Genomic DNA, 20,561 nt, shown 5'->3' on the forward strand with positions numbered 1-20,561 from the left:
CGTTTGTGATAAAACTGACTCTGGCATCAATTCGATCAAAAAATGATATAGCGTTGGCAATTGCGTCGTCCGGAATAGCCGCAACATTGCTGCCTGGTGGAAGAACTGCTCATTCCGCTTTGAAATTGCCTCTGAACTTGCATTCTACAGAAACTCCCACGTGCAATATTTCCAAATCATCTGGGATGGGTAAAGTATTGCAGCAATGCAAACTTATTATTTGGGATGAGTGCACAATGGCACACAAAAAATCGCTCGAGGCTCTGGATCAATGCTTGAAAGATTTGCGAGGGAAGTCGAAACCCTTTGGCAGCACATTAATATTGCTTGCGGGAGATTTCAGGCAAACATTACCTATAATACCTAGATCAACTCCTGCAGACGAAATGAATGCTTGCCTGAAAAATTCTAATTTATGGGCACACGTAAAAACATTAAAATTAACTACAAATATGCGTGTCCGATTGCAAAACGATGACTCTGGTCAAACATTTTCAGATCAATTGCTGGCAATGGGAAACGGAAAGCTCCCAGTAGACTCAATTTCAGGACGTATACAACTACCTGCTGATTTCTGTAATTTAGTGACGTCCAAAAATGAATTGATTGAAAAAGTATTTCCGAATATTCTAAAAAAATTATAAAAATAATAAATGGCTAAGTGAAAGAGCGATTCTCGCACCCTAAAATATAGACGTCCACGAAATCAACAATATTGTTTTGACCAAGATTCGAGACCAGGCAGTCCTTTACAAGTCAGTCGACACAGTTTTGGAACCAAATGAAGCGGTTAATTATCCATCTGAATTTTTAAATTCCATAGATCTTTCAGGGTTTCCACCACACGTGCTACAACTAAAAATAGGCGTACCAATAATACTTTTAAGAAATATAAACCCACCAAAGCTTTGCAATGGCACTCGACTTGCCGTAAAAAAAAACAATGGAAAACCTAATAGAGGCCACAATCTTGACAGGGCCTTTTGAGGGTGAGGCTGTTCTTATTCCTCGCATTCCCATGATTCCAACGGATCTGCCTTTTCAATTTAAAAGATTGCAATTCCCAATTCGATTAGCATTTGCAATCACCATTAACAAAGCTCAAGGTCAATCATTAGAAAAATGTGGTATAGATCTTAATACTGATTGTTTTTCCCATGGACAATTGTACGTTGCATGTTCGAGGGTCGGTAAACCTGACAATCTATTTATATGCAGCGACAATTGGACAGCGAAGAATGTTGTATATTCGCAAGTTTTACACAGTTAATTTGTATTTTGGAACCAAATGAAGCGGTTAATTATCCATCTGAATTTTTAAATTCCATAGATCCTTCAGGGTTTCCACCACACGTGCTACAACTAAAAATAGGCGTACCAATAATACTTTTAAGAAATATCAACCCACCAAAGCTTTGCAATGGCACGCGACTTGCCGTAAAAAAAACAATGGAAAACCTAATAGAGGCCACAATCTTGACAGGGCCTTATGAGGGTGAGGCTGTTCTTATTCCTCGCATTCCCATGATTCCAACGGATCTGCTTTTTCAATTTAAAAGATTGCAATTCCCAATTCGATTAGCATTTGCAACCACCATCAACAAAGCTCAAGGGCAATCACTAGAAAAATGCGGTATAGATCTTAATACAAATTGCTTTACCAATGTACAATTGTATGTTGCATCTTTGAGGGTCGGTAAACCTGACAATCTATTTATACGCACAGACAATGGGACAGCGAAGACTGTTGTATATTCACAAGTTTTACGTAGTTAATTTGTATTGTATCTATCTATCTATCTATCTATATAAAAACGAGTTGTGTGTATGCATGTTTGTTTGTTTGTAAAAAGAGCGTTTGCATATGACGTCATTATTAGTACATACGGCTTTGTATATGGACAGACAATGGGAAAGCCAAGAATGTTGTATATTCGCAATTTTTACGTAGTTTGAAACACATATATAAATCTATCTATATTCACAGGTGGGACACAGGGACACAACTACAATGGCGCGTAACTAATATGGCGCGTAACGACTTACGCGCGCGGGGGGGCTTGGGGGGGCGCGAAGCGCCCCACCAACTAGGTGTTGGGGTGGCGCGAAGCGCCACCCCAACAGCTAGTATTGCCGAATTATAGATACACAATTTAACACTTTTCATAAGTAACATGACCAAAGCTCAATTATAAGTTCCAGAAAATTCTCTCGTTAGAATAATAGGACAAGATCAAACTAGCACGTAGGACTTTGTATCGGGGTGAGCACGAGAAGAGGTAGAATAAGAAAAATAGACAAATTGCGTAAAAAATTGTGAATTCGTAAAAAATGTAACAAAAAACAAGAGATGGTAAAAATCACAAGATTCATTTGAAGGGGGACGGATGGAATATCTCTAAACCCTGCATATTTACCTTATTGTGTTTTAATCTGACGTAGTTTTAAAAAACTGGAAGCTATTATTCATTAGAATGAATTTTCCCAGATAAATCTATCCTAAATTTGTAAACCTCCTACATCAGACCCGTGATTGAGGAAAGTTTATCCCACGAATTCTCTTTTCAACCGGTATTTTTGCAAAGAATGCAGTGCCATTAGAACAATCTAATAAAAAGAAAAAAATAACAAAGTCAAAAAATCTAATAAAACTTGAAGAAAACTAACTTGATAATTCCTTTTTTGCAAGATTACTGTTTCTGTAAAATGTAAGTAAACATTCTCTTTAGTACATTTATTGTCTGTAATAATTTGTGGAACGGCAATAATTTGATTCATATCCTCTTTTTGCTAGGAAACTAACAACCAATAATTCCACTCAAATCTAAAACGAGTTGGAATATTTTACCGTTGCAATTTTTATGCATAATTATTCTTTTTCTTTCTGTCAACTTTCTGGCTGTTATTAATTGGACTTTATCCGTCTGATTCACCTTTCATATCTGTGTCACTATTCGCCACTACAGGAAGGCGTGGTCAAAGATCTTATTAAAGCCTAAAAATATAATTTATTATTAGACGAAATTTGCATGGGAAAATAAACCCATTTTAGAATTACAATGGGCGTAGAGACCTTTTTCTTACAAATATTTCCTGTTCACTAGTTATGTATTAAAACTATTTGGCTACAAGCCAAAGAGCCTGTCAGGCCAGAAGAAAACAACAAAGCGTATACTCTTGCATGGCCCGAAAGAAACATATTTTGCCCCCTTTCCCCAAAGCAGATAATTCTAAGCTTCCCTTACATCCCCCTCTTACTTCCCCACCCCTTTCAAAAAAATACCAGAACTTTCAACTGGATCCCTTGGCCGTGAGACAAATCAGGTACACTTAGCAAAGTATGTTTCCGAGGAAACCTGCCCCCTGTATGCGACATCTGTAATGAGAAATAAAACCTTCGTATACTTTCTTGTAATGGACAAACGTATACTCTCTTATGAAGATCCAAATACTATTGACTCTGATTGTTTCACAGCTTAGATACCAATACAGTTATGAAAACTGGACTTATTTTTGGGACACAATGCGTGGTAGCGATGCTAGCGGCTGGAGACAGGAAACTGGCTGCACAGCTTAGATACCAATATTGGTATCTAGGCTGTGTATGCAACAAAAAAAAATTGCGTTCCCACCTATGGTGTTATAGTACAATCTACGCGTCGGAGCACGGGCTTGGAGGAGGCGCCAAGTTCAGAGTTCTGTACCAAAAGCTTCTCATGGGCAAGAGAAGAGTTTTCATAATTGTATATTGGTATCTAATCTGTGGATTGTTTAATGGAGAAATACTCCCTTTAGGAACCCTTTGCATAAAATCATGCTCTTGTTTCTACATCAGTGATTGCCTATGAGTTACGGACACTTGTAAATTATATAAAATAAACACATGAAACTATTTTACTCACCTTCACATGTGTTACCATCTGGCAGGAGCTCATAGCCATTCGGACACGAGCACACAAAGGAGCCCATGAGGTTTTGACATTTTCCAGGTGGGGGACATGTACCCGGCACTTCCATACATTCATTGATGTCGCGGCAATTCATCCCGTCATCAGTTGGAATGTAGCCGTCAGCGCATTCACAGATAAAAGAACCTGGAATGTTCTTACAACGACCATTTCTACAAACATTCAGCAACATTCTGCATTCGTCAATATCTAGCAATAGAAATGATGAAATAGTTTTTAATATACCTATTCTGCGCACAACGAAGCAACCTTTTTTTTCTCTTTTTTGGTACTTTTGAATTTCGGCGGACCCCTAAAGTTTACTAAGACGCTTGTGATTCTGGAAAATCTCTTAGAGACGCTATTATAAGAAATGGATATTGTTTCAATATATGTGTACCTCGGGGTGCAGTTGAGATTCGGGGTTCATTGTCGTTCTTCATCAGAAGGACGGGGTGTCTAAGAGGAAAATAACTTTGCACAGGCATTATACGGTAAAAAGTGCATACTCACACGACATTTTTCGTATTAAGAGAAAGGGGTGCGATTCCATATATAAAGCAAACTATTAGAATGTAAAATCTTCCCTTTCTCGAAAATATTCTTTCCTCTTCTTTTTTTTTGAGCTAATTCACCGACTGTTTCATTAGTTTCTCAAGGATACGAGAAAAAAAAAGTTAATTTCCAAAATTGGGATTAATCAGCCGTTTTTCTACTGTAAAACAACTTAAGATTCCAATGGTCAACAATAGAGCCGTAGAGATCTTTATACAACTCAACTTGGAAAAGTAAAAACAATCGAGCATTTATTTTTGCTACTTTACGAGGTCAATCTAGGTTTGGTTTAAGAAGTCGTTTTAAAAATACAACTATATTTCATCTTAATAAAAGCACCAAATTTAGGAACATTCTAAACACCAAAATTAGAGAGGTTTTCAAGCGAAAATTTGATAGAAGCCCGGTTTCAAGACATAATAAAAGCCTTTTCAGGTTAAACATCTATGATTTTGACCATGAGTTCCTGAATATTAACACGTTTGGCATCAAATTCCCTTTTTTTCTTTAAAATAGTATAACTTTTTGAACTTATCTTCTTCTTCCAAAAGTTTCAAAGAAGTATAGAAAATTCAAGAAAAAACACGTTTTTTCGTCAATTTATCGCTACATAAGTAAGTACTAATAGATGAGGTATCATTTAAATAAGCTAGTTAGCCCAATTAACTACTAAATAAGTAGAAGAATTTAGTGTTGAAAAAAGTGGACAGGGGCAGCTCGTCCCTAACCGGGGCAAGCTACCCCGGGGAACCATGGCTGGGGGTACCGGGACTGAGGCTTTATTTTATTTATGTTCGAGTTGCGAGAGAAACAGTAATTAATTTTGCCTCGGGCGCCACCTATCCTAGGAATGGCCCAGGTGCTACTTTGACTTGGAATAGCAATTATAGAGAGGGAGAGATTGGCAAAGCTGTAGTTTTAACTTTAACAAAATGAAAGATATAAATAAAAATAATATGCAGAAAAATGGAAAGATACATAAAATGAAAAATAGAAAACAGAGGGAAGTGAACAAAAATAGACAAATATAATTAATATTAAACTGTTAAAACACGATTGACAAATTTGTAAAATAAAAACGACAGGCAATTTAGAAATGTACCTCAGTTGTATAGGGCCAAATAATTCCAATTTTAATGTTTGCTAGATTGTCTGGCAAAATCGAAACTGAATATAAAAAAAACTTAATGATATACAAGAAAAGATTAATTTGGCTTAACTCTTAAAAAGTAGTATAGGTAGCATGTTACAGAGCCATTCAGAATCCAAATAGACTATTTGGATCCAATATTATTTTTTAATAGCGTCAAAGATTTGCTTTTAATTATTTTATAACTATTTATCTAACTTTTCATCATTTAAAAATTTTTAAACCAGTTCAATTCTAATTATTTCAAGGTTTTAGCGTCAAAGACTTTAGCGTCGATATAAATTGATACACTAAAATTATAACAATTTAATAATCACTTTTTTTTCAATGACAATGTCGACTGTAAACGGACAAGAGTTTGACTTGAAGCATGTTGTAACCCTACTCTTCAGGATTAATATAGAAATCATATAGGGTTACCGTTTAAAAGCAAAACTAGCTAGCCCCTTTTGTTACTTTTACTTTAAATTTTAGGGTTAAACGGATTGAAACACTTTTGGGTGTGCAAACAAATTGCTCTTTTATATAGTCAAAGGAGGCGTGTGAAAAAAGGGCCTAACCCGAAACAAATTGCAATAGAAATGTTACTTTGACTATTCGACTCAGAAATATGCGCTGACTCCAAATATGCAAAGTTTGCTCACATAGCTGTTTCACTTCTACTAATTATAAACTGACACAAATTGTTACTGATTACTGTAAATTAAATCCATTTTTATAAAGAATTAATTAAAGTAATTGTTCCACTTGTGATTGTGGTGATGAAGAGACTTTATATCATTATCTTCTTGAGTGTAAACTTTTTGAAAATAAAAGAGCCGAAATGCAATTTAGATTATAAGAGTTTTCTTACTCGAATGTTTTTAATATTAATAGTATTTGGTTTATTAAACAGACTCGGTTCTAACATACTTGAATCAAACAGAGACTGGATATTGTGTAAATTTTTTTTTTACCCTCTGTGATATTTATTAGATCGTATTTTTGTAGCTGTACTTGTGAATAATTCACGTGTTGTATTTGTAGATTAGATAGTGAAATACTCTATACGGATTTAATCACTAAATAAAATCATTCATTTATTCAAAGCTGTTTCACAAATACATATGTTTTTAGGTTGAGGTTCATTCTGGGGAGGTGGATTTCGTGTTTCAAAATAAATGCGTACAAGAACAAAATTGATGTCTAGGATAGGGAAATAGACCACAGTGATTATGAACATCCCCTTTGATTGAATTTAAGACTAACACTTAGTTTTTTTTTAGATTGAGATTGATTTTATGGAGTTGAAATTCGTGTTTCCATTTAAAGGCGTACAGCAACAAAACTGATGTCTACCATATGGTACTAGATCATGGTGATTATGAAGATCATTTTTATTTGAACGTAAAATTGAAACTTTCATTTACCTTTTTAAATTAAAGGATGAATATATAGCAAACTGCTTTTAAACTTTAAATTGTCTATATGAATTGCCTCATCTGCAAATATAAAATAGCGGAAGAGTCAGGAAAGGTTGTTTTAGGAGAGAGCAAACCTGATGAATGAAGCTGGTGGATCAAGAAAACGTGACAATTTTACAAAAATTGTTGGGGATCCTGTCCATAATTCTTGCAGGTCTAGCTTCGAACAAGAAATCTATTGGTTAGTACTCATTATCGTTGTCACAGGTGAAAAAAACTGAGATGCGAGAATATTCCTGTTTATCTGAAAACTTCAGCTTCAAATTCAATCATGTGCTACTTCCAACATGTCTTGAAGTCCAGAGCCTTCCATTATCTTTACAATAGCTCTAACTTAACTCATGGATGTGTGGAAGCCACCCAGCCGCAGGATGATTTTCTTGACAAGACTAGCATCCTTATTGGTAGCAATAATGGTAAGAGCTTTCCAGTAAAGTGGCTGGTCGAAGGTCAGTACTGGAGACACGCCATATCTGGAACACTGTTCGCAGACGAAGCTAATTATGGAGTAGATACAAATTGGATCATTTGGCCTCATGTCAACCATGGTTATGAAGAGAATGAAGGCTTTTCCGATGTAAGAGCCTGACTGCGTATCAATATACAGCTCGCTCATAGATCTCTGCCAGCTAGGCAAAGGTGCAAGAAAAATGTGGACATCTTCTATAGCAAGTTGCAATATTTTGAGAAATTCAGAATCGAAGCTCGTGGTAGAATATCACACACAAGATTAGGTTGTCCCAGTGTCTGTCAGAGATGCTTAATGGGACCTTGGTTTGGTTCAGTTATATGCCTTGACGTAACAAACTTTTGCTTTCTCAAGTACTGTTGAAGACCTCAACAGTGGCGTCAGAGAAACAGTTATGCCCATGCCGTGAAAACTGTCGTTACAATCAAGGATTTGGACGTTATGATCGACGTTACTAGCTATGTGCTGCATGCAAAAAGCTCCTTCCAGTCCTTCAATGTTTGTGCTGTTAGAAGCCGATGTCTTACGCTCCAAAAACTTCGTTTCGTAATATGATGAAGTGACAAACATAGCATTACAAATGTCAGTCAGAAAGCGGATGCTTAGACTGATGATGCAACTGGATAGCTAATACAGTTTGAAGAGGTGGTCCGATTGCCTTTGACCAAAGGCTTGGAACAAGCACTAAACTATAGATGTAACTTTTCTGTCTATGTTGTCTCCTATGAACACAGTGTTAATAAAAAGCCGCAAAGATGATGGTTGGCATTCGATGTTGTCTGTTATATCCCGCAGGTTTTCAGAATTGGGATACACGCCTACTTGTTGTTCAATACCTCTGGCATTACTTTTGATTATAGCTGCTGCAGCTGGACAATAGCTTCCTTCTCCAGTTCTACGTCAACATTTTTTATCTTTAAAAAATACTCGTGAAGAATGACATGAGCAGCGGTTCTAGCACAATGACGCTCTGTCTGTCGTTTATCTCTGAAAATACCGTACTTTCTCAAAATCTCTATCGCGTCTTCTTTTTCCTGTATCTTTCACTACATTCAAAATCCTCTGAATCATCCATGAGCTCGTTCATCATGCAAGACAAGCCAGGAAAAATGATGCCGATGATGAGTTGCTCATCATCGTTAGCTTGGAAAAACTTGACAACTTTCTCGAAGGCAGGATTTGTGGTAAACTACATAAGCAGCGTATAGATCAGCAGTGGCAGCAAGAATTCTAGTCATCACTGCTCCTGACCAGTCATCATTTCTCTTTCCACAAATCTCTCTTAGTATATTTTCTAAGTCTCTCGTCCTAGCCTAGAAACTGTCTTATTTCTTATTCGTTCTGTGAAAGGTAACTGGCGTAGAGCAAAAGAGACAATCGGATTTGAAGCTGAATTTCCAGATAAATGGGCAGATTCTCGCCTCTGACATTGTCTCACCTGCGACAACGATGACAAGCACTGTTCAATAGAATTCTTGCTTGTAAAGCTAGACCTGCGTGACTTATCGACAGAATCCCCAATAACTGTTTTGACATCTTCACACTTCCTTGATCGACCAGCTTCATTCACCGAGAATGCACCTTTCTCTCCCAAAACGACCTTTTCTGACTCTTCCATTATTTCTTCTTTGCAAATATCCAGTTCATATCGACAATTTAAAGTTTAATAGTAGTTTGCTATAAATTCATTATTCAACCTATAAAAATAAATGAAAGTTTTAATATCAAGTTCAAATAAAGGTGACTCTCATAATCATCGTGATCTAGCATCCTATTCTACAAATCAATTTTGTTTGTCGTACGCCTTTATTTGGAAACACTAATTTCACCTCCTCAAAATCAACCTCAAGAAACTAAATATTAGTTTTACGTTCAAATAAAGCTGATTTTCATAATCATCCTAATCTATTACCAAAACATCAATTTTGTTGCTGTACTCCTTTACATGGAAGCACAAATTCCACACCCTTAAATTCAACCTCAACCTCAAAAAACCCAAGTTTTAATTTTACTTTCAGATAAAAGCGGCCTTCATAATCACCCTAATCTATTACCTCGACATAGATTTTGTTGTTGTACACCTATATATGGAAACACTAATTTCACCCTTACCCCCCCCCCCAAAAAAAAAAAAAATCAACCTCAACCTCAAAACATTTTTGTGAAACCGGTAGATGAGGGAACTTTGTATATTTACAATCAGCGTATTTTTATAGTCAATCGAATAGTCAAGGAATCACTTCTCTTGCAATTTGTTTCGGTTCAAACCGTTCCCTTCCTGAACTAATAAGCAAATCCCGAATAAGACGAATTTTTTGAAATAGACATTGATCTTATTTCTCTGACTATTTTTCTGAGCAGTCGTAACTGATGATACTAATGAAGAAATAAGGTAAGCTCTCCTGTTCAAATTTTTTAACTCTGATTTTCAAAAGAAATGGTATCATACCTAGGCCCCATATAAATCGAATGTTTTCTATTATATTCAAAAGAATGAAGTTCAAAGTCAAATCCTATTTTTCTAATACCCCAAACCCTTCTAACAATCACAATTGTAAAGATAAATTGCGTCTATTCCTTTTTTTTTTAAACGTTAATCTGGCTAGCAGTTTTTTTTAATAAACTTGAAAACTCTGTTAATACTCAGACACTTAAAGTACAAAAGATTTCCAAACTAAAAACATTTTCGTCCCTTGGAACCATCTTAGCTCTATTAATACCTGAAAAGCACAATCTTATAAGATTAGTCTTTTGGTAGTTTTAAATGTAAAAGAGCCATATTTTTGTCAGTGTTGCCACATTGAACCGTAAAAATAAAAAAGGGAAACAAATTAGTTTAATTTGATTACGCTTCCCGTAAAAATCTGAACAATAACAATTTATCGATTCCCTGGGACAACTACGCCTTCCAGCAGAAAACTTACACCTCCTTAAACGGTGGTGAAATATATGCTTAACTCAACTCATGGGGACTTTCCCCCACGTTTTTGTTTTTAGTTTAGCATCCGGTACTATCGAAACTACATCTGGAGGTTGTTATCATTACATACTGAGTCCTTGATTTTTATTAATTCCTTAAAAATGACAGGGTTGTTTAAATTTCCACTTAATCAATTTAACCAATTAGATTTCATCCTCACTGTCCTTGGTACTAGCATATATAAAGATTTTTGAACTCTTCCTGATAATGGGTAAAATGTAAAAAAAAATGTTTGTCAGCAAACTTTACATTCTTTGTTCTCCACCCTTTTAATGGAGTAATTTATTTGGCAATTGAAGAGCTCATTTTTTATAGCAACCAAAGAATTGAAATTACCTTGACAATCTCCCGATGCGGACAGTTTGAAACCTTGATGACAGTGGCATTTGTAGCTGCCCATTGTGTTGATACAAGTACCATTGTTACAAATTCCAACATTACGGCTACATTCGTCAATGTCAATACATGAATCTCTAGATGGTGTTAGTGTATAGCCTGGTTTGCAAACACATTGGAAGCTGCCTTGGAAATTGTTACATTCTCCGTTATTGCAAACACCAATACGCTCACGGCACTCGTCGACATCTAGAATATTAGAAATATTCTATAGATGAGAAATATTTGGTTTTAAAATTCTACAATTTAAAACGTTTTTGGTGGTAAAAATTTGCATAAACAGCTGATTTTAATTGAGATTTAACCACCCGATGTTAATTATTATAACAATTTTATTTAAACAACACAAAATAAAAGAATTTAGATAGATAAAAAAATCTAGATATATTATGAAAAAGATAATTTAGCCGTAAACATAAATTTTCATTTTCTCGAAATTCAGAATACAAAGCTAAAACAACGTGACGCATATTTCAAATTTTAAGGTGAAATTATTTTTTTTAATTTAACCTAGACCGCTAGTCTAACTTAGCAATATAGAGGGGTGAAGTTCCAACTACAGGAAACTCTTCTATCTTATTACGCTTAACAATGTTTACAAGTTGCATTAAACCTTTGATAATAATTATTTATTTATAAGCCAGAAAAGCGCTGAATAATAAGCATTAAAATGAGAAGTGAAAAAAGAAATCGAAAATATCCACAAAAAAAGTAAAACATACAAAAACAACAAGAGCTAAGAGCTCATATGGCACTTGTGACGAGGCGAGAAGAGCTAAGAGCCAAGAGATCATATGGTATGAGCTCTAACAAAATTCTATGAATCAATAGATTGATTTAAAAAGGAAAATAAGAGGCTTAATGCCGGTCAGGATTTAAAATAAGAGCTCCGAGTCATTATGTCCTTCTAAATATCAAAATTCATTAAGATCCGATCTCCCACTCGTAAGTTATAAATACCTAATTTTTTCGAATTTTTCCTCTCCCTTTATCGCCCCTGATGGTTGAATCTGGGAAAACGACTTTATCATGTCAAATTGTGCAGCTCCCTGACACGCCTACCAATTTTCATCGTCCTAGCACGTCCAGAAGCACCAAACTCGCACTATCACTGAACCCCTCCCCCCAACTCCCCCAAAGAGAGCGAATTCAGTACAATTCTGTCAATCACGTATCAAGGACATTTGTTTATTCTATCCACCAAGCTTCATCCCGAATCCTCCACTCCAAGTGTTTTTCCAAGATTTCCCCCTTCAACTCCCCCCAATGTCAAAAGATCTGGTCGGGATTTGAAATAAGAGCTCTGAGACATAGATTCCTTCTAAAAATCAAATTTCATTAAGATCCGATCATCTATTCGTAAGATAAAAATACCCCAATTTTCACGTTTTCCAAAAATTCCGGTTTCCCCCTCCAACTCCCCCTAATGTCAAAGGATCTGGTCGGAATTTAAAATTAGAACTTTAAAGCACAAGATCCTTCTAAATATCAAATTTCATTAAGATCTGGTCACCCTTTCGTAAGTTACAAATACCTCAATTTTCAAAATTACCTCCCCCCCCCCCCAATTCCACCAAAGAGAGCAGATTCGGTCCGGTTATGTCAGTCACGTATCTTAGAGAGGTTTCTATTCTTCCCATCCAGTTTCATCCTTATCTCACCTCTTTAAGTATTTTCTAAGATTTCCGGTCCCCCCAACTCCCCCCCAATTACGCTTGATCCGGTTAATATCTAAAATAAGAGATCTGAGTTACGAGGTCCTTCTAAATATGAAGTTTCATGAAGATCCGATCACTCCTTTGTAAGTTAAAAATACGTCATTTTTTCTTATTTTTCAGAATTACCCCCCCCCCCCCAATAGAGCGGATCCGTTCCAATTATGTAAGACACATATTGTAAGACTTCTGATTATTTTCCCTACCAAGTTTCATCCCGATCCTTCCAATCTAAGCGTTTTCCATGATTTTAGGTTCCTCCACCCCAAACTTCCCCCAATGTCACCAGATCCGGTCAGGATTTAAAATAATTGCTTTGAGACACGATATCCTTCTAAATATCAAATTTCATTGAGATCCGATCACCCGTTCGTAAGTTAAAAATACCTCATTTTTTCTAATTTTTCAGAATTAACCCCTCCCCCAACTACCCCAAAGAGAGCGGATCCGTTCCATTTATGTCAATCATGTATCCAGGACTTGTGCTTATTTTTTCCACCAAGTTTCATCCCGATCCCTCCAATCTAAGCGTTTTCCATGATTTTAGGTTCCTCCACCCCAAACTTCCCCCAATGTCCCCAGATCCGGTCAGGATTTAAAATAATTGCTTTGAGACACGATATCCTTCTAAATATCAAATTTCATTGAGATCCGATCACCCGTTCGTAAGTTAAAAATACCTCATTTTTTCTAATTTTTCAGAATTAACCCCTCCCCCAACTACCCCAAAGAGAGCGGATCCGTTCCGTTTATGTCAATCATGTATCCAGGACTTGTGCTTATTTTTTCCACCAATTTCATCCCGATCCCTCCAATCTAAGTGTTTTCCAAGTTTTAGGTTCCCCCTCCCAACTCCACCCCAATGTCACCAGATCCGGTCGGGTTTAAAATAAGAGCTCTGAGCCACGATATCCTTCTAAATATCAAATTTCATTGAGATCCGATCACTCGTTCGTAGGTTAAAAATACCTCATTTTTTCTAATTTTTCAGAAATACCCCCCCCCCAATACCCCAAAGAGAGCGGATCCGTTCCGTTTATGTCAATCATGTATCTAGGACTTGTGTTTATTTTTCCCACCAAGTTTCGTCCCGATCCCTCCAATCTAAGTGTTTTACAAGTTTTAGGTTCCCCCTCCCAACTCCCCCCCCCCAATTTCACCAGATCCGGTCGGGTTTGAAATAAGAGCTCTGAGCCACGATATCCTTCTAAACATCAAATTTCATTGAGATCCGATCACTCGTTCGAAGGTTAAAAATACCTCATTTTTTCTAATTTTTCAGAAATACCCCCCCCCCCCCAATACCCCAAAGAGAACGGATCCGTTCCGTTTATGTCAATCATGTATCTAGGACTTGTATTTATTTTTCCCACCAAGTTTCATCCCGATCCCTCCACTCCAAGTGTTTTCCAAGTTTTAGATTTCCCCCTACCAACTCCCCCCCCCCCCCCAAATGTCACCATATCCGGTCAAGCTTTGAAATGAGAGATCTAAGACACGATATCCTTCTAAACATCAAATTTCATTGAGATCCGATCACCCGTTCGTAAGTTAAAAATACCTCATTTTTCCTAATTTTTCAGAATTACCCCTCCCCCCCCAACTACCCCAGAGAGAGCGGATCCGTTCCGATTATGTCAATCATGTATCTGGGACTTGTGCTTATTTTTCCCATCAAGTTTCATCCCGATCCCTCCCCTCTAAGTGTTTCCAAAATTTTAGATTTCCCCCCTCCAACTCCCCCCAATGTCATCAGATCCGGTCGGGATTTAAAATAAGAGCTCTTAGACACAATATCATTCCAAACATCAAATTTCATTAAGATCCCATCACCTGCTCATAAGTTAAAAATACTTCATTTTTTCTATTTTTTTACGAATTAACCGGCCCCCCACTCCCCCTCAGATGGTCAAATTGGGAAAATGACTATTTCTAATTTAAGCTGGTCATGTCCCTGATACGCCTGCCAAATTTCATCGTCCTAGCTTACCTGGAAGTGCCTAAAGTAGCAAAACCGGGACCGACAGACCGACAGACAGACCGACAGACAGACCGACAGAATTGGCGATTGCTATATGTCACTTAGTTAATACCAAGTGCCATAAAAAATATTAGCTATGGAAAAAAATTAACCAGACAATTATAAGGAGAAAGTTGATCTAGAGCAGTTGAGAGCTTCCTGTATAGCTTTTCCAAACTTAATGTTATGACAGGTGTATTATTTTTTTAATTAGAATCCGATTACGAATTCAAAGAGGAATAAAAAGAGGAAACTTATTAAATCTGAAATAGTTACTTGGAATTCTTTTTAAATCACTTTTTCTCAGGATGGGGAAACTTCTTGTGGCGTAAAGGACTGAATGATCAGAGTAGGTAGAGACAAGTTCAGGCAGCACCTGTCGTTTTTCCTCGATTGGGGACCCAAAATTAGAAAACTATTTTTTTTTATTTTCTATTATGTTCATTCAAAAATTAGATAACTATTATTCATGAACTATTTTTTAACTAAATTGTGAAATAGGCACAATTTTTTGCTAATTATTAAAACTAACAATTTTAATTAATCTGATCTTATATAAATTTTGATAGTAAATTGCAAATAGGAAGACCAATTTTATTGTCTTAAAACCTATTACTTACTTTTTTTCTAACTTTTAGTCTCTGGGTCAAAGAATAACTGAAGCTTGTGTATATTTTAGTCATTTGTGTCTGTTTGTGTCGAAGTCAATGTTTTTCACGCGGTAGGCTACCTTTTTTGTCTCGAAAGCCATAGAAAATTTGCATATAAAGGGAAATAAAGAATAAACTTTCCAAATATTTTATCCATGCAAGGCGTATTGACATATACTGCAAATTAGATTATAATCATATAAATAGTAAAGTAATATTTCCCCCAAATTGTAGAGCATACAAATCAAGTTGAACATTTTTGCTTATGGCTTTTTTCTGGAGTCTTTGTACCAAGGACATTTCCACTTGATGCACTAATCCTGTTAGAATCACTCACCTTGATCATTACTGACAGCATCATGATTGTTTGAGAAGTCGGAAGGATTGCTATGAAAAAAACAAACAAACAAACAAAAATCTGATGCACATGTTCGCATCAAGCATTTCGCAGCTCACCAAGAGCTGCTAGGTACTTTCTGTAATTCTGTGTCTGTGCATTCCGGAGCCAGATTTTGATAATATTTCAATAATAAACCAGTCATCATTCCAATGAATCTCTAATGAGATGTCGAATCTGTGAGCCTTCGACAGATTTCTACATGGTGAGGTAAGATAATACGTTAAAAAAATTTTATTCCTGTTACATCCGAGCGTTATACGTGTTTATTTGTAAGCTTTCACGCTTTGTGAGGCACCCATAATGTATCCCACCCAACTTTGCTCTAAAATAGGCAAAACAGACTTAACTAGCAAATTTAATGCCCACTGAAGACGAATAACACCTCCTATAATCATCCATCCCTCAGACGGTGGCCACATTCACAGAAGGTATGAATGAAAGGAATCGACAAACCGGAGTCAAAAATGCCTTTATAACTCAGAAACGGCTCAAAAACCGAACTTGACGAAAGCTTGTGGCACAAACTGTTCATAAGAGATCAATTATAGATTCTTTTTAAATAACACCATCTCGAAATCATTTGCTCAGAACGACCCCAAAAATCCCTTATCACACCTGCGGGATGTGTGCACTCTCACTCAGGAGCCCCTGATCTAGACACATTTTTGAAACAATTTTTCAAAACTAAATATAAGAAATTCTTACCAACACATTCTCTGCCACTGTGAGCCAACTTATATCCATCTGGACAAACACATTCAAAACTACCAGGGGTGTTTACACACTGAGCATTGCCACGGCACGGGTTTGGAACACGGTTGCATTCATTTTCATCTAAAAAAAAAGTAAAATGATTGAAGAGTTATAAACATAAGAAGTATATCAGAATTCAACATTCAGTATTGATAGTACTGGCCGAGTCAACTACAACCTTGATTACCAAACACAAAATAATATATTAAATAAAATAGATAAATAACTCATACACTAAAGAACTTTTAGAGCCATCTATAGCGATTAAATAAAACAAGTTTTTTCAACCGAAAGTAAGGAGCAGCATTATAAATTAAAACGAACAGAAATTATTACGTATATAAAGGGGTTTGCCCCCTCCTCAACACCTTCATGCTAGAGTTTTTTAGCACTTTTGAAAAGAATTTTTATTGTTCTAGCTAAACGACCCTTTTGTTCTGGAAGAATTGGGACAAAATTCAAACCTAGCGTAAAGAGCAAGGTGTTTAGGAGGGGGCAATCCCCTCATATACGTAATGATTTCTGTTCGTTTTAAGTTTTAATTTTGCTCCTTTTTTTCAGTTTTTTTTCTTTCTTTTTTTTTTAAATAGCATCATAAGTTGATCCTGTTGATTGGCATCGAAATACCAAAATTTTGTTTCTTAGAGTTTCGGTTACTATTGAGCCGTGTCATTCCTTACTTGCAGTTTCTTACCACGAACGGTTTGATAGAAGTCAGAAGAATTATCTATATTAGCCAGTAGAGCCATTTACACCACGAACTCTCATTAGTCACAGAGAATAAAAAGAGCTGAGAAATTGAATAGCCATAAAAGTAGCAAGAACCATTAAAAACTTCCTATTAAAAACATTAGAGAATTACGGTCATTCACTTAACAAGAGCCATAAGAGTATGTTTATATTTTTCATGATTTATATGTCTTCACCTAATATTCTTAGATTAGAAACACCATTAAATAAGAAATTGTAAACTGTAAAAAGAGCAAAAAGGACGGAAACAGAACGGAACGAAAAAGAACGGAAGTTGTAATAAGAACTGAAACAGGAACTACAGGAAGATGTGGTTTTTGGGGTTAGAGGCACTCTTGAAACGACACCTGACCAGCTGAATTCATACATAAATAGCTTCCAACGGTTCTACAGTTTCTATAAATATTCATTTTAAGCATACAGGATGGGTACTTCCGTCGCAATTTTTTTGGGGAGACCACGGATACAAAAACCATCAAATGTACACGGAAAATACAAGAAACTGTTCGAGAGGCATAGAAATCGCAAAATTGAAGCATAGAAACAGCATTAGACTCAGGGCCCTCCGTTCTGTTTATACATTTAGTACTGGGATCTGGTTAACTCTATATGACAATCCCCTGCCCATTTAAATAATAAAATTTGTCTGTGGTATATACACACCCCCAAAATTCAAAGACGGAAAAGGTGCTTTGCTGCAACAAAAGGTTATACAAACCAATTAAATCATCAATAAAAATTGGCATCAAGTTAGAACGGAAAAGTGTGAATTATTTTTATTATTTTTACTATTATTATTTATTATTTAATAATTATTTTTATTATTTGACCAGTAGCTATCCTTTTCCAAAAACGAAGTTTTCATATAATACTATTGTACTCCACAATATTGTCTCTGCACAATAAACGTCTTAAACACGTTCCATTTATAACTAATATTACGGTAACAATTAAATAAAAGCAAGGATACAAGCAAGGAAAGGGACAACATCAAGGTTCAGTTGTAGGGTCAGGGGGCGCATTTCCTCCAAGATTTGTTTTTTGTCTCTCACCTATACTTTGAAAAATACCTGTTTTGGAGCAATTTTAATCGGAAAATGCCTTATTTTGGACTTATTATTAAAGAAAATTTATTATTAAAGAAAATCAGCCATTGCCTGCTCAGGGGCATACTAAGTTTCATTTACATGTCTAGAATCTTCTGTATCTCTGGATCGAAATTTGTATACAATATTCTTCAAAAACATTTTGGTTTGTTTGAAAAATTACTTGTAATTCTCAACAACGATTTTTTGCTGGCTTACGGAAACACATTTTTTAGTGAAACTTTTATTGACAAATTCGTGGTATGACGGCCGAAATATAATTTTACGGCCCATATACTCAGGGTGCCTTATATAGACCAGTTATCATTATTAGTTATTTGCTATTATCTCCAACTACAAATTTCGTGATTTACAGGTTTATAATTAGTAGAATTATTAATAATTAGTAAAACTAATTAGTACTAATTAATTATAATTAGTAAAAGGGGCCAATACAGCAGTTCAGAGCTTGTAATGATCAACACGGATAATATTTTTGTTATTTAATGCTTTTGAGTGAAAATGATACCGAAAAATAATTATTCTTAACGATAACTTGTGTCTGGAAAGCACCCCCTGAAATCCTTGCCACGTTATGACTTTCCCAACACAGAGAAAAGAAAAAAGTATCGCCAAATAGCCAATTTACTGACGAGATTCAGGGTCTTCAACAAACCATTCAGGTTCATATAATCGTATCTGAATGATCCAAGTGTGTTGCAACACTGGTTTCATCCCTATAACCACCCCCCCCCCCCCCGTGTGCAGACAACTATATACAGGGAAATGAATTTTTATTTAAGCTGAACCTTTTTAAGTGCATACGTCCAATTCATTGTTCTGACCTCTTAACGTGTCCTATTTTTAATTTTGATTGTTTTATATTGTAGGATTGTTTTAATAGTTATTTTTCCCGTTATTACATAATAGTGATACTTCCACCTGATTGATTATAGGCCAGTTTCGCTGCACATTTTGTATCTAGGCGGGAAAATAACTTTGATGGCCTAGATTTCTAAGAAGCTTGCCACATTTCGATTTTTTGATCCCATAAAAAAAAATGCTAAATTACCAATGCATTGATGAGATTCAGGGTCTTCAGCAAAGCCTCTATTACAATCACACTTGAATGATCCGGGCGTGTTCATACAAATTCCGTTTTGACATGCTTGAGGCATTAGCGCACACTCATCGATTTCCCTAGCTCGTCCAGTAATTGGATCCACGATTTGTCCAGGCTGAGATCCACAAAGGGAAAGATAGTCTCCTGAAAAAAAAGGTGTTATAAAAGATGTCTGTGAAATAAATAAATACAATAATTCAACAATCATAGGCGTAGCTCCAGATTTTTTTTGGAGGGAGGGGCATGAGGGGTCTATATCGGGATAATCCAGGGACATGGGCTATATAGTATTTTTCACCAAAATATTGGGAGTGAGGGGTTAAATATCCACCAAAAGGCGTAGGATTTCAATTTTTTTAATTAAGAATTAACGACGCTTCTTGACTACTAAGGTCCCTGCGTCGGCCCTGCAGTGCATTCCTGCAGCGTGATTCGATCTCTGGGTCCCGTATTACCAAGCTAAGGTCAAATCCACTGCGCCACCACAGGACTAGGATTTCAAATATATCATTAAAAACCTATTTAAAAAATGTCAGTTTTTATTCTAAGTTCTTAATGTACCTTTACTCTCCAGTAGTTCACTCCACTAATTTCACTATGCATATATAAAAATAGTACGTAGTATATTATACCACAGTACGTGTCAATGAGCCGCTAGTCACCCCACGGAAAATGTAGCAGACGAAATTTCTAAGGAATCATTAAGCCAAAACCTCACCTATAAGTTGGACAAAAATTGTTACTATTTTAATTTACCCTCTATAGAGAATCAAAATTCTAAGTGATCCTTTAATGCTATTTGTCATAGAAAGGGTGAATAGAAATGTTTTTGCTTCATTAGGAATTTCTGGACAGCGTAATGACTTAAACATCGAACATATCAGAATTCAAAGCACATGGCTTGTGGCATGACATAGTCAATGGTTATGGATAAACAAAGACCTTATCACTCAGCTTTTTGCCTGAAGCTTTCTTAAACAATATCCTAAGTATCGCGGTTTAGTTATTATTTTTGTTATATATATTTTTGACGGTATATTTTTGAGTTATATTTTTGACGGTAACACGTTCTTCGTATTTACAAATCTAAACTAAGGTTCAAAAG

The 20,561-nt window shown here is 36.0% G+C and overlaps 1 protein-coding gene across 1 annotated transcript in view; it reads right to left on the reverse strand.

Moving 5' to 3' along the window:
• Positions 1–20,561, reverse strand: part of LOC136031115 (fibrillin-2-like) — a 227,011-nt gene that overhangs the window by 54,478 nt on the left and 151,972 nt on the right. The window contains exons 33-36 of the mRNA XM_065710426.1: positions 19,406–19,600; positions 16,451–16,579; positions 10,901–11,149; positions 3,903–4,157 (exon numbers count right to left, since the gene is read on the reverse strand). Coding sequence (XP_065566498.1) covers positions 3,903–4,157; positions 10,901–11,149; positions 16,451–16,579; positions 19,406–19,600 — 828 coding nt within the window. The remainder of the gene's footprint in view (positions 1–3,902; positions 4,158–10,900; positions 11,150–16,450; positions 16,580–19,405; positions 19,601–20,561) is intronic.

The sequence above is a fragment of the Artemia franciscana genome, chromosome 9, assembly GCF_032884065.1.
Source record: "Artemia franciscana chromosome 9, ASM3288406v1, whole genome shotgun sequence".
In the NCBI taxonomy this organism is placed as follows: domain Eukaryota; kingdom Metazoa; phylum Arthropoda; class Branchiopoda; order Anostraca; family Artemiidae; genus Artemia; species Artemia franciscana.